The sequence below is a fragment of the Vitis vinifera genome, chromosome 10, assembly GCF_030704535.1.
Source record: "Vitis vinifera cultivar Pinot Noir 40024 chromosome 10, ASM3070453v1".
NCBI lineage: Eukaryota > Viridiplantae > Streptophyta > Magnoliopsida > Vitales > Vitaceae > Vitis > Vitis vinifera.
Window position 1 is genome coordinate 14,974,936 of NC_081814.1, and position 14,706 is coordinate 14,989,641.

General features: G+C 34.5%; 2 protein-coding genes across 2 annotated transcripts; one reads left to right on the top strand and one right to left on the bottom strand.

Annotated features, from left to right (window-relative positions):
• The first annotated feature begins 1,145 nt into the window (after positions 1-1,145).
• On the top strand, positions 1,146-10,375 carry LOC100260984 (dihydroceramide fatty acyl 2-hydroxylase FAH1). Its single transcript, XM_002267995.5, has 7 exons — positions 1,146-1,417; positions 3,526-3,585; positions 6,082-6,174; positions 6,295-6,491; positions 6,627-6,732; positions 9,465-9,611; positions 9,982-10,375. The coding sequence occupies exons 1-7, from the start codon at positions 1,253-1,255 to the stop codon at positions 10,099-10,101; spliced, it is 888 nt and encodes a 295-aa protein (XP_002268031.2). The 5' UTR covers positions 1,146-1,252; the 3' UTR covers positions 10,102-10,375.
• Positions 10,376-11,083: 708 nt separating this feature from the next.
• LOC100266314 (berberine bridge enzyme-like 23) lies at positions 11,084-13,210 on the bottom strand. Its single transcript, XM_019222760.2, has one exon. The coding sequence runs from the start codon at positions 13,182-13,184 to the stop codon at positions 11,487-11,489; it is 1,698 nt and encodes a 565-aa protein (XP_019078305.1). The 5' UTR covers positions 13,185-13,210; the 3' UTR covers positions 11,084-11,486.
• Between the last annotated feature and the right edge of the window lie 1,496 nt (positions 13,211-14,706).

A 14,706-nucleotide genomic window follows, 5' to 3' on the forward strand; every position in this document is an offset into this window, starting at 1 on the left:
AGGCAAGCCATGAGAAGGAGAAGAAGGCGTCGACTTGACTAAAGGGGATGGAGGGTGATGTATTTATTTGAAATAAGTATAAGTAACGTGGCTTTATTAAATACCTAAACACCTCATTCACCATTTCAAACACTCCTCCCTCCCATCCTTAATGCCTTCTAGAAACGTACTTGTCATTCTACCATTTTTGTAAACCCTTTTATAATCACATTTCTCTTGTTCTCATGGTAAATGATTGTCTCCAGCTTGTATTCGGAATATTGGCATTTTTTTTTGTTTAATTAAAAATTTTAAACTATTATAATTATTCCTATCTTTAATAAATAATATTTGAAAATAATTCTCCATGATAAAAATATATCATATCATCAATAAATATTTCATTTTCATCATTATTAAATGTTATATTTTACATGAATAATGACAAAAAAATAATAATAATTGAAGTGAATAAATTATTTTTATATATTATATAAAGATTAAATAATTTATAAACATATGAGTTTTCACTAATTTTAATTATATTTTAATTTAATTTTATATTTTTTAATAGTAAAATAATTTTTTTTTATTAACTCTATTTTTTAAATAATAATTAATATTATTTATGTCTTTTTATTTATCAATATGGCATAATTTTTTTTTAAAAATAATATAAAATAAAAAAATCTATATCTAATCACATAGGAATAATTTTCTTTGTCATTTTTTTACTGATGATTGGGCATGGAATTAAAAAAATATGTTGGTGTAAATTTCTTTCTCCATCAAATCACATGTAACCGAGATTCCTAGAATGTAAAATTCCCACAATCCAAGTATGTACAATCATCCATGGCCCCAACTATCATTACCATATACCATACTTACCATAAAAGCTAATTATTTCATTCTTATCTTGTATGGTAAAAATAATTCCATTTCGCTACCGGTCTTAAATTGCTTATTTTTAAAATAAAATTTAAGTTTGCCGAAGTTAATTTTTTTTATTTTTTTTAAATTATATTGAATGGAACTTTTAGATACTGATATTATTATTATTTTTAAATATATAAAAAAAAAATTATTTAAAAGATAAATATTTTTTCCGCTTCACAGCTGGAGGTGGTCTCAATTCTTCGATGCAAAACGGGTGTGAGCAGATGGACCCTAGACGTTCCCCCAATCGCCGAGCTGTATTCAAGAGTGCCAGCCTGGCAAGCCACAGGATCCAACGTGAGGTCCCGCTGGCGATTCCAAGATGCTCTTTTAAATGGACGGCCACGATCTCTGCTTTTCCTGCTCATCGATATCTCCTCTTTCTTCTTCTTCTTCGTCTTCGTCTTCGTCTTCGTCTCTCTTCACTGTTTCTCGGGAAGCTAGGACTGAGAAAACCCTAGCTACATTCACAGATCCAACCAGCATTTTCTCTGTGTTGGTAAATTTCGCTGTTATTCTTTTGATTATTTCATGTCAATTCGTTTTTCAGATTCCTAGATCTGAGTTACTTTCAATTTCGTTTTGTCTCGTGAGAGTTATGATTATTTTTTTAGGATTTTCGGGTATTTCTTGTTGATTTCTTGTTGGAAGTGGTTTTCTCTAGTACATTGTTTTGTTTGGCTGCCTGTTTAAATGATCGCTGACAAGTTTTGTGCTTTGGTTGATGAGGAAATTCGTAGTTTTCTTGTGAAGAATGGAAAAAAATGGTTTGACTGGAAAGGCTTTGCTAGGTGGAAGGTCTCTCTTTTTTGGATGCAAAATTTGTTTGTTTGTTTTTATTTATTTATTTTTAATGTACCATATTTTCTCAGCAACCAAACAGTTAGGAATTCTCGAAGAGATGTCTAATTTAGTGCCTCTGCTTCATCTTCTTGTATGTTCCTATTGTTGCCGGCAGTACATTGTGGAAAGCTAGTTTAACTAATATTAAAACGGAACTTGCATAACAGGCAAACAAGTTTCACGATTTGAAAATTTTCACATCATTCAACATCCTTATCCAGTTTGCTTGTGGGTCACGCTGGCCTCCAAGATTTAATTTTTGCCATGTGTCTGTTTGAAGAATATATCGGTAGAATCTATAGGGCATTGCTGTTTAAGTTTAGGTGTGAATTGCGCACCCTTATGCCTAACCTCAGTCTGAAGATATAGGGTGTGGAAGGTTAAGAATTAGGTCTTGGTACAATCTGATGTTATCCAAAGGACAAAGGTTTAATGGAAAGTTGAAATATATATGCTGGTTGCATACCAGTTCTTAGATCACCTAAACATTGCTTTTGAGGCCAAAATTGGGCTGTTGAGTTCTAAATAATTTGTGATTTTTAAAATCTTTGACAGACCATTTAAAGATCCAGGTTTCATTTAATTATTTATTTATTTTATCTTTTGAATTTGAGAAGAGAGCAAACTCAAAGGTGGAAGTGCTGGTAGAAGTGCATAATGTTTGACCATGAAGAATATCATATATCATGTTTTAAGCTTAAGTAGTCAAGGTGGGAAAATAAAAATTTGATTGTTGCCAAGCAGTTTTGGAAGATAGGATTTGGTTCATTTTCCTCAAAGTAATTGTCATGGATGCCTAGTGTGTGTGTTCTTGAATTTTAAAATCTAAGATGAATGAATCAACTATTGTGTTTTAATATTTGAGGAAAGTACTTGTGACACAGAGGCCACTGAATAATCTTGAAGTAAGAAGAGGATTGAGCTTAAGTTTTTTCCTTTCAAGTTGATTTGGATATCCAAAACCTCATCATTGAATAAAGCCTTACTCTTGATCATGCTTTTAAAGAGTGTATATGCTAGTAGAAAAGAAGACCTACTGCTCTATTTACTAGTGTTTGCATTATGTGAAAAGTGAAAATCTAATGAAAAATGGTAAATTGTTTGCTTCCTAATGGTCCCATATGTTTTCTCATTTTTTTCTTTTTTTAAAAAGATTGTCTACTATTAGTTGGTCATTCCAAAGGAATTATCTTTCCTTTTATTATCTGTTTCCTGAGCTCCAGAGGTACTAAGTGGCAAAATACGTGTAGCAATTTTAGTGATTAGAACCAAAGAAGTAAGCAAATTTTGAAGTTAAATGTGGATCATTTGCATCATCTATATGGGAGAGTCTCAAATAACTTCCCTTGCTTTGGGCCTGTAGTACATAATTCAAAGGTTTGAGATGTGCCTCTACTAAATAATTTTAGTTACTTGCTTTTGGTGATGCCCTAAAATATCTACTGCAAAATCAAAGGAACAAGAGGCTTTTTAAGGATGGGAAAATTTGCACTCCAAAAGTCAGGTAGGAAATGAATCAAAACTTTGGATTTGATAACTGATGAATAACTAAAGTTTAGGGAGAATCATGACTATGAAGACAATTTTGCAGTCTCAGTTATTTGATTCAGAACCTCCTTTTTGCATGCATTTCAGTTTTGATCTCATGTTTATCAAGCTGTTCTGAGTTTGACTTTCAGTTTGTTATCTTTTTCCAATTTTTTTTTTTTTTTTAATTTAAGTATTTAATATTATTATTTTACATTTGCCTACATCACATAATAGGGTCCCAAGATGGTTGCACAAGACTTCACTGTCGATTTGAGTAAGCCTCTTGTATTTCAGGTAAAATCCCATTTCCTTTCTCTGTCTTCCTTCTTATTTGTAAAATATATGTTTAAGGCATGTATTATGATATAATGGCATGTTTACTTCATTCCTCGGAAATAAAATCAATGGGAGCAATTCCCATTCCTTTCATTACACTTGTTTACTTGGGTTTAGGAATCAAAACATAGAGTGGGGCTCATAAAAGACTGATAAATCCATTCTCCAATAAGGGAGAATTGGATTCCTTGGTTGAACTTGAGGAATACCACATTTTGATTCCTCAAAATATGAGTGGGGTTCAAGTATATTATATATTTAAAATGTTTAAAAATAAATAATTATAATGAGATTTAAACATAAATATTTGAATATTTAGATATTAAAGTCAGCAAGTCATTTAGTATATTTGAATTTTTTTAAATCATTAAAACGATCTAATAATTTAATATATTTAAATTTTTGAAGTCATTAAAATTATAAAATAAAAAGAAAGGAATTATTAAGAAAATAACCTTGAAATGTTATAAACACTTCAATCGAATTCTCAATTCTAATTCTGTTTCCTTGCATTCTATTTCATTCTTGTTTTGATTCATTGTTTTTTTTATTTTGTTTCTCAAGAATTTAATTGAAGTGTTTAAATAATTGTCAAGAAAGAGAATAAGAATGTTTTAGTCCATTTGGAGAGAGGAATAGGAGAGCTTTTGAGAATTGTGAAAGTTTGGACAAAACAATTAAAAGTTCTTTTTTGTATCTATTTTGGGATTGGATTAGATTGTACATTGGGGATGAGTCTATCATTGTTTGATTTTGTGGATTGGTTAGGTTCCCCATAGGGTGCTGGTGCTTATTTTTTGAGTATTTTCCCCTTATGGTTTTTGTTGCTTTGTATACATCGTGTATACTTTTTTACTACAATTTCCATTTACCTATCAAAAAAAAAAAAAAAAAAAAGAAGAAGAAGAAAAGAATGAGGATGAAATGATTGATTTTTGATTCCATAGTTATGTAAACACTTGAATTGAATTCTTAATTTCGATTATGTGTCCTTTCCTTTCATTTTGTTTGCATTTCTTTTCAATTCTATTTCCTAAAAATTCGATTGAAGTGCTTATGTAACTATCATGAAACTTACCTAAACTCTTAATTATGACTATGTTTCCTTTTATTTCATTTCGTTCTTATTGTGTTATCTTTTCTTTTAGATTCCGTTTCTTAAAAATTCAATTGAAGTATTTATTTATTTATTTGATAGGTTCAATTGAAATATTACTAACTATTAGGAAACTTACCTAAACACTTCAATCAAATTCTTAATTCTAATTCGGTTTCCATTCATTTCGTTTCATTCTTATTTTGATTTTTTTCGATTTCATTTCCTAAGAATGAGATTGTAGTGTTTATGTAATTGTCAAGAATCAAAATGAGAATTAAAATGATCGATTTTGAGCTATTTACTAACAATAAGGAAATGGAATGAAATGCATGCATGATGATCTTATAAAAAAAGATATATTTTTTTAATCATTATTATTAATTTAACATTAATAATTTCAAATAACTCCTATTTTAATGTTAAATTAATATGACTTTGTTTTTATTTTCTTAAATAATATTTCAAGGTTATTTTTTAATAATTCCTTTCTCTTTATTAGATAATTTTAACTTGAAATAACATATTTTAATATTAAATGGCTTGATGACTTTAAATATCTAAATGTTCAAATATTTATGTTTAAATCTAATTATAATTATTTATTTTCAAGCTTTTAAATATTTAAATATGAATATATAATAAATATAGGCCCCACTCCACATTTTAAGGAATTTTAATGGTGTCCCTCTAGTTTGCTTAAGGAATCAAATTCTCCATTTTTGGATTCTTAGGATTTTTATGGGCTTTGCTCTATGTTTTGATTGCTAAAGCCAAGTGAAGTGAAGTGAATGGGAATCACATCCATTGATTTCATTCCTAGGGAATGAAGTAAACACACTATTAGTTCTGATTTTGTTTCCTTTCATTCTGTTTCATTCTTATTCTGATTCCGTTTCTTTTTTGTTTGGTTTATTTGTAACTTGGTAAATATGCCATTTGTGATCTTTGTGTTAAAGCAGATTTTGAGCTATCCTGAGTTTTCTGCATGCACTAATTAGTTGTATCCATTGTTTTGTGGAACCCACTCTTAAGCTCTTGTGATTTGACTGCTTGGTATTTTTTATTTTATTTTAATCTCTAATCCTTAGCAGTTTGGTTTCACATTTAACTTTATAATTCAACTTAGAAATGTTAATTGTTTGCTCTGAATTTATGCCCTTTAGTCTAGCCTTTGTTGTTGTTATTGTTGGGTTTTTTTTTTCAATGATGCTGTTTATTTTCTCTCTTGTTTTTCTATTTTGTTTTGATCTTTTTGTTTATTATCAGCTTTTCCAAAGAGGTTTAATTTAACTTCAATGTTATTATGATTGTTCCCAGCTTGCCTTCTTGTTTGACTTGTTAAGGATCTTTAACAGGTTGGTCATCTTGGAGAAGATTATCAAGAGTGGGTTCACCAGCCTATTGTTAGCAAGGAAGGCCCTCGGTTTTTTGACAGTGATTTTTGGGAGGTAAGACCATTTCTTAGTTCGTGTTATGCATATCTAAGTTCTAAAGCTAGCCATTAGCTTGAGTATTGAAGCTATGAGAATAATCTGGCTCCATTTTTGACTCATCTATACTCAAACTAGGCCTTGACACGCACGAAATGGTGGGCAATCCCGCTCATTTGGTTGCCAGTGGTAACCTGGTCCATCTCCAGGTCTGTGCGGATGGGTCTTGAACTCCCTCGGTTAGTGCTAATGATGGCCATTGGCATTTTTGTTTGGACATTGATGGAATACTCTTTGCATCGCTTCCTTTTTCACATCAAAACAAAGACCTATTGGTTTGCTCTCTCTCTCTCTTTCTCTCTCTCTCTCTCTGTATGTATGTGTGTGTGTGTGCACATGTTTGTGTATGCGTATTTGTGTAGCTGCTTTATTTCCAAACTTTACATGTAAATAGTGTTTGCAACTTGTAGGGGAAACACCATTCATTATCTGCTTCATGGTTGCCATCATAAACACCCTATGGATGGGCTCCGTCTTGTTTTTCCTCCTGCTGGAGCAGCTGTTATATGTGTGCCAGTATGTTCCACTCTGCCTGATCTCTTGATTTCACCTCATATCATTAATGAAAATTTTGATTTGTTGCTGAAAATTTTAATTCTTGAAATGTTTGTTTTAAATCTTCCTTTTTAATGTTGTCCTGCTTGCTAATTATCTTTTGTTAGAAAGAAAAAGTCATTAACAGAAAATAATAAAAGATTTGTACAATCAGAGGTTTAAAGGGTGAGAAATCCTTAAACATAAAGCCAAAAATATATAAAACAACTGTACAAACCTGGCACACTGAAATGCAAAGACAGAATACAACCCCTGCATGGCCAGTCCACAAATTCTTGCCTCTTGGGCCAGGCCTTAGAGGCTAGCAGGTCCCCTATGAGGAAATCTGGCATTCAGGTTCCCCTCTAGCCAAGGATCTGCTGCATGCTTTTTGTTCCTACCCAACCACCCAACGATTGCTCCACTTCTAGCAATGTAATCTGTAATCTCCTGCATATTTTACCCATAACACCAAGAACCTAATTCTGTCTCTGTAAGGGAATAATGACTGCGTCTGGTCTCTGTAAGGGAATAATGACTGCGTCTGCCTTATCCCGCTGCACATAACAATCCCTTAGCCCATTGTGTCCCTGGCCATTCTTAATGCCCCTAAAAGCTTGTGTTTCAGGCAAAACCTTTCCCTGTTGGTTTTGTCAGGTAAATAGAATGTCCCTGTTACTCTCTCAGTCCTGCCACTATCAACTCTACCAATGGTCCTGGATTGTCCAGATTAACATTCATACTGCTATATCTGGCCTTGAAAGTGGTGCATTGGAACATTTTGCTGCTGATCTAAGGCCTACTTTTGACAGTCTACTTTTAACATATTTCATCTGAAGTCCTAATGTTCGGAATGGTAGAGCATTTCCATTAACTATCTTATGCTTGATTTTTTTCAGCTTTTGGCTTATGTTGCATCGCTGTGGATAGAAGTATAGAACCTAAGATGCTAATCTTACACAAATTCAGATAATTTGATTTTATTCAATGCCATCATTTATTGCACACTCAAATTTGCAAAATGGGTATCAATAAACAGTAATAGAGCCTTATGAATTGCATATGACTAATGCTATTCTCTCTGAAAGGTTATCCAAAGTGTGTAGAATGCTTTAAAGGGTAATACTTAATGTTTTAAAAACCGGACCGGACCGGCCGGTCTGACCGGTCCAACCGTCGACCGGCCATCATTCCGGTTCGGTCCGGTCATTTGGACCGGATTGAGATCGAACCGGAGTTGAACCGCTCAAACCGGCGGTTCAACCGGTGAACCGGACGAACCGGCCGGTTCCAAGGGAACCGGCTGATTCAAATAATTTTAATTTTTTGAAAAAAAAATTACAAAATAAAACTATTACCCTCTCATTGCATGAAAGGAAGGATTCCATGTTGGGCCTGTCTTATGACACAGCCCACATGCCCACTCCAATTATTGTGGGCTTTTTTTTGAGCCCACAAGACCATGCCAAGCCTTAGCTGAGGATGGCTTTTATAGGAGTCATTTGACCCCTTGTTTCTCTCATTTTCCGATGTGGGATTGCTTTAATCAATGAAAAAAAACATAACAAAACTCCACAAGAGGATTTGAACCTTGGACCAATCCTTAACTATAATCCACCTAAGACACCACTCGGCTACATGTGTTTTATTATCTCATATGCCAAACAAAACAATATATATTAGATTTTAAATTTTTTTATAATATTAAATAAAAATAATATAATATTTTTAAAAATTATGAAATTAGTTTAAATTTTCATTTTTTATATATTCACATTTAAATATTATACATATTTCATTTAATAAAATTTAAAATATTAATATGATTTAATTTGATAATATCAAAGATATAAAATAATATTATTGATGTTTAATTTATTCATATATATTTTAAAATTTTTATAATTATTTTTAATTTTAATAATATATAAATTATATATTTATGACGTCACCGGTTCGATAGCGGTTCGACCGCCGGTCCGACCGGTGAACCGTGAACCGGTAACTTTTCCGGTTCGATCACCGGTCCGGTTTTAAAAACATTGGTAATACTTCTGTGTTATTGACTTATGAAGATTATGTATGTATTTCATAGAACATGGATAAATCTTGGTCAACAATGACCATGTAAGCAACAAGTAATGTAGGAGTCATGTACCAAAATCCAGAGAATGTTGAATCCAATTTTTGGTTTTAATAAGAGATAACTTATTTAGATGTGTCAATGCAAGACATTATCAGCTGGATTGGACATGGTATTTCTTATGTTCGTTTATTCTGTGATCTTGTAACATTAGCTCAATGGCGTGTAGCAAAATTTTCTTGTGATTTCTGACCTGTTCAGCTTTCAGAATCAACCTGACTTTGAGTCAGCCTTTCCTTTTTTTTTTCTTTTTTCACTTGGGATGATGGTTTTGGTCTTCTTGATACTCTTTCCATGTGCCATTCATGACCCCTCTACCATTTACAACTGAACTGGGTTGAGTTGACCTGTGTGGCAGACAGTTTTTTAATATTTCATTATGCATTTTGGATAGAGTGAAGAGGGTCTAGCAATATCCTTAAAAGTTTTTGGCAATTCAGGTTTAAGCCAATGAAGGATTGTGAATCCCATGATGAATTTGCATAAAGCTATATAATTACTTGTCAAACATGCATGGAATCTGCTGATAGTTGAGTACTGCTTCTGACTCATCATGGTATTTCACTGTCAGTTATGGAACTTGATTAAATTCTTGTCAACTCCTACTACTGCTCCTGCTCTGTTTGGAGGTGGTTTACTTGGCTATGTAATGTATGACGTCACTCATTACTATCTGCACCATGGACAGCCATCAAGTAAAGTACCTCGAAATCTTAAGGTAAGAAATGTTTCTATGGACATTTCTTAATGTGATTGTAATATAAATTTTGCAGCTCTCTCAAGTTTTAGAAAACTGTACGTGGACTAGGAAAATGAATTTAATTAATCTTCTTTCATGATTGTTTGAAAATATGCTATCAACTTGGCAGAAGGAAAAATTTCATATTTAAATTTTTCACCATGCTTTTATGGGCCAAGAATGGATCTATATATTGATGATTATTCTCTCTTTCTTTTGTGATGCCCTTCAAGTATGCCAAACCCGAACTTTCTACTTTATGGTTTCTATCCAAATATATATATATATCAAGATACTTTCTCCTGTATGCTGGTGCTAACAAATAGGCTTGTTTGCTTTTGTTGTGCAGAAATATCACCTGAACCATCACTTCCGAATCCAGGATATGGGCTTTGGCATCACTTCATCACTATGGGACAGAGTGTTTGGAACACTTCCTCCATCAAAAGCACCAGGAAAAAGTAGATAATTTAATTGAAAGGATTGCACCTGTTCAGGGTAGACTGTAGAATAACAGGTTTCATCCGGTTTAACTTATTCTACCCCCTACACATTCTTCTGCTGCCACTGATTCAGTGGTGTATATTAGTCTAGGCAGCGTCTTACAGGTTTTAGTTTGGACTATCAATTGTTTGGTGCTCTTTTCTCTGCAATGAAAAATACTGTGTAAAGGGAATTGATGGTTGCAGATTCTTTATTTGATTATTTATTATAAAATGTATCGTATTCCGTCTGTTTTATTACTCGGAAGTGTTTCTAATATAGGGTGGCAATTGTGAAGGAACCTGATTGGGGTTTTGCCAAGCTGTTTTGGCCCTTATGTGACTAAATGGCTAAATGCTAAAGGTAAATATCTTGTAATATTTAGATTTCAAGTGTGAGTGCAATAACTACAATAATTTTAGACTAATTTCAAGCCTGTGCTGCACATGCAATCTCATTTTATATGATTACTATAAAACCCTCTAGTAAAACTGTAGAGGAGGCTCTCTCTTCCTCTCTCTCTCTCTCTCTCTCTCTCTCTGAAATAATTGTGTAGGTGAACATGCAAATGGTGAGCGTTTTTACTCTGGGCCTGTTTTCTGCTTTGGGATTATTTTTATTTTATTATTTTATTATCTTTTATTTCGTGTATGTAGTCCTGGAATATCTGGAGCCTACAATTGAAGAAGATTTTGTATGACTGCCACGATTGAGTAGTGCAAAGTACATCTAGAAAACTCGGGTTCGATTGTGCCTAAAATATGTAACGACCCAATGACAATCTTTCTTGTCTAGTTTCATGTCCTGAGTGAATCAGCTTAGGACACATCTCCAATCTTGTTCAAGAACCAGTTAGTGGTGGGTTAGTTCCATGTTTATCGTGTAAAGGAATTTCTCCTCAATCCAGAGGAATCTTCTCTATTAACCTTGTTTGTAAATGGGCCTCATTTTGGAGGGGGGATTGGCTTTTTGGTAGGATGATTTGGAGAGCTTTAAAGCATTGTTTGGAAAGAGTCCACCAGAAACTCAAATGGGATCTTTTTACCACACCTCATAAACAAAACCCTTAAGAAGATTTTAAATTAGAAACTTGAAATATGGTCTAAAATTACTCTAAAAGGCCTAGTTTGGGACCAATTCTTTGGTCTTACAAGAAGCCAATCCCAACGGTACAGAACCATCCTCAAACCTGGGTAGCCAGAACTTGAAAGATGGTCTAGAGAGTCTTTTATAAGCCTAAAACCTCATATATCTGTGTTTGAATCTGTGAAATAAGCATGTCTATAAGAAGACATGCCTGCTTCTTGTTATGCAAGGCGCTTGATTCAAAACTTTCTTTGATTATACATATTCCAATAGGGGTCTGTCTAATCATACCACCTTCTTCTTGTTCTCCATGTGGGGAAGTGGTGGAATGCTTTGTTCGTTCCTGAAAAAGTTATCTGGATCAACCTTGGCCTTCACCCATGCCAGTCTGAAGAAGTTACCCTTGAAGTACTTTGTACCCCAAACCCAGGCTTGTGAGTAGCTTGCATTGTCCTGATTGTTGATCCCCAAGTCAAGATCCCTGTAGTTGAGATAGGCAGCCCTGGGAGATTTGGAAACAAAAGGCCTCATGTATTGGAACAGCATCCTGATCCAGTGTACATGCTTGTTTGATATCTTGGCCTCATTGACTTCCCATTTCACCAGGTACTGTATGTTGTACAAGTTTCCTTTTCTGTGGGGAAAAGGGAGCTCAGATTCTGAAATCTTATTCATTCTTCCTCCATAAGGATCCATTATCATGAATACTATCTGTTCTTTCAAAAATCTCTCCCACACACCTTCTAGGCCAACTTCTGGTATGGGCTCCTTAACATAATCTGATTTTGCCTTGAAATAGCTCCTGTCAGGATGAGTTCTGTTTAGTAAAACGTCTAAGGAATTTCCTCTTGGGAAGCCTGCAAAGTAGAGGACAGATTCAATCCAAGTCATTTCGGTGCAGTCTCCTGCCTGCAAACCCAGCTCAGGGAAGCTCTTGCCCATCAATGGGATTAGCTTGTCAACTCCTCCCAGAAATAGAGAGTTGAAGGAAGCTTGGATTGTCATCTTCTTACCACTGCTCTGTCCACCCACATCTTGAATGATGATTCTGATAAAGATATCTTCATGTAATTGGTCTGCAACATATTGCCACCTGTGGACAAGCTTGGTGGCGCCTTGTTCCAAGGTCTTATGAATGGTGAAAACAGTCACGGTTGGTGGAACTCGAACCAGCTTTATTTTCCATGAAACTAAGATTCCAAAGCTTGCTCCTCCACCCCCTCTTATCGCCCAAAACAAAGACTCTCCCATGGATTCTCTATTGAGGATTCTTCCATTAACATCTATCAGGTAAGCATCGAGAATATTATCCGCAGCCAGGCCGTACTTCCTTAACAAGGTGCCAAACCCTCCTCCACTGAAGTGCCCACCAACCCCTACAGTTGGACATATCCCGGCAGGGAATCCATGGATATGGCTTTTCATGGAAATACTATAGTAGAGCTCACCAAGGGTTGCTCCGGCCTGAACCCATGCTGTTTCATCTTCAATATCAACACTGACTGTCCCTAGATAGATGAGGTCAACAATGATGAAAGGGGCTTCGCTGAGGTAGGACAGCCCTTCATAGTCATGGCCACCACTTCGAGTCCTGATTTGCAAACCCTGCTTCCTGCTGCAGAGAATGGCTGCTTGGATTTCAGACTCGTGAAAAGGTGTGAGGATGAGAAGAGGCTTTGAGGTTGAGGCGTTTAGCCATCTGGGATTTTGTTGAGAAGATTGCAAGAAATATGAATACAAAGAGGAGTTTGGTTGATGGATGATTTGGGCGGACTTAGCATGGGGTGTAGAATGAATAGACATGCACTGGAGAAAGTGATCATTGACTGTTGCAGAAGTTGAAGATGAAACCGAAAGCATAAGCAGAAAAACTGTTAGTGTAAAGCAACCCATCTCTGTGAATTTAGGCCTGGATATCGAGTTTATTATACAAAACACATACACACACATGGAAGCAAGAAATAAACCAGCCGATTGAACCATATATATATATATATATGTTAAAAGGACAAAAGCTACCTTTGCACTTCAGCATTGGAGTTATCACTTTACAAATCTTTCTATATTTGTAAGGACTTGTGATGTAGGACAACCCTAGGATGGTTGTCTACACTCAAGGGTAGGTGGGCTAGGGTTTTATTTTTAGGGTGTAAGGAGAGGAAAAAGGAATAAACTTTATGGTAGAGAAAATTATAAGATAAGAAATAGAGAGAAAGAAGAAACAATGAAGAAAAGATGGAAAACCTTAGAGTCTCACTAAGGCCTTCTAGGAGTCTCACCTAGAAGAAAATCAATGGAGTCTCACCATTGAGGGTTGCAACCTTGCAATCAAAGAAAGTATAATATTATTCATCAAATTCCATTCCTTTGATTTACATTGATTAGCCTATTTATAGGCTTCTCTAAGAAATCCAAAGTCTACTAGGACTCTAATAACCTATTCTACTAGGACTCTAATAACCTATCATGACTCAAATTCTAATTATATTATAACTCAACTAGCTAATCCTAATTAGACTCCAACAAATACCAATCCTAATTTAATTCCAAGTAATAATAATTCTACTTTAATTACAACTAATACTAATTCCCTTTCTTGATATATATATCTTGAATATTCATCCTCATCAATTCCCCCTGACTTGAAAAAAACTCGACCTCGAGTTTTAGTGATTTTCCACGATCAATTGAAATTTCGAGCAATGCCTTCCACCCTTTCTTTCTTCGTCGTCTCTTTCCCATGGTAAGACAAGATCTCAAGATCTCTTGAACTTGTTCAATTTCATGCAAGACAAATACTGGACTTCGAAAAACTTTTTGATGTTGTACAACAAGTTGATAATTCTTGAAATAATTATGTGTCTTCAACAAACTTGTGGGAAGTTGTTTCCCACACTCTTCTTGTAAATTGTTTTGTGGAAGAATAAGATTCTTGAATTCCCTATATTCAAAAGAAATTTCAGTAGATTCTTCATGTTTGCCACCACTCACGATAATGTTTGGCCTTGGGAAGTCAAACATCGATTCTTCTGAAACTTCTTCAACTTCTTTGAGCTCTTCTATTGGTTGATCTAAGATTAGTTTCATCACCTCTTGCTTTCTAGATTCATCATTGATGATTTCTTCGTCCTTTCTAGTAACTTTGACTTGCTTTTTAATAAGAATATTTGATGGCTCTTCTAGTTTCAAGGGTGCTACTTTTTCCTCTGGTTGCTTATGTGGTGGAATTTCCTTCATTGGACGAAGGATCTTCTTTCGCCCATTGCGCACAAGTGTGTAAGTGTTCTCATAGCCATCATGTTGGACCCTTTCATCAAAAAGCCATGGTCTTCCAAGCATAATATGGGCAACTTTCATCGGCAAAACATCACACCATGCTGATAACTCAAAATTATTACTGAAATTAAACGTCACTAGACAACGAGAACTCACCAAAATAGATGTGTCATTTACCCATGCTATTTGATAGGGATTTGGATGATCTTCTGTCTTTAGATTAAGCTTC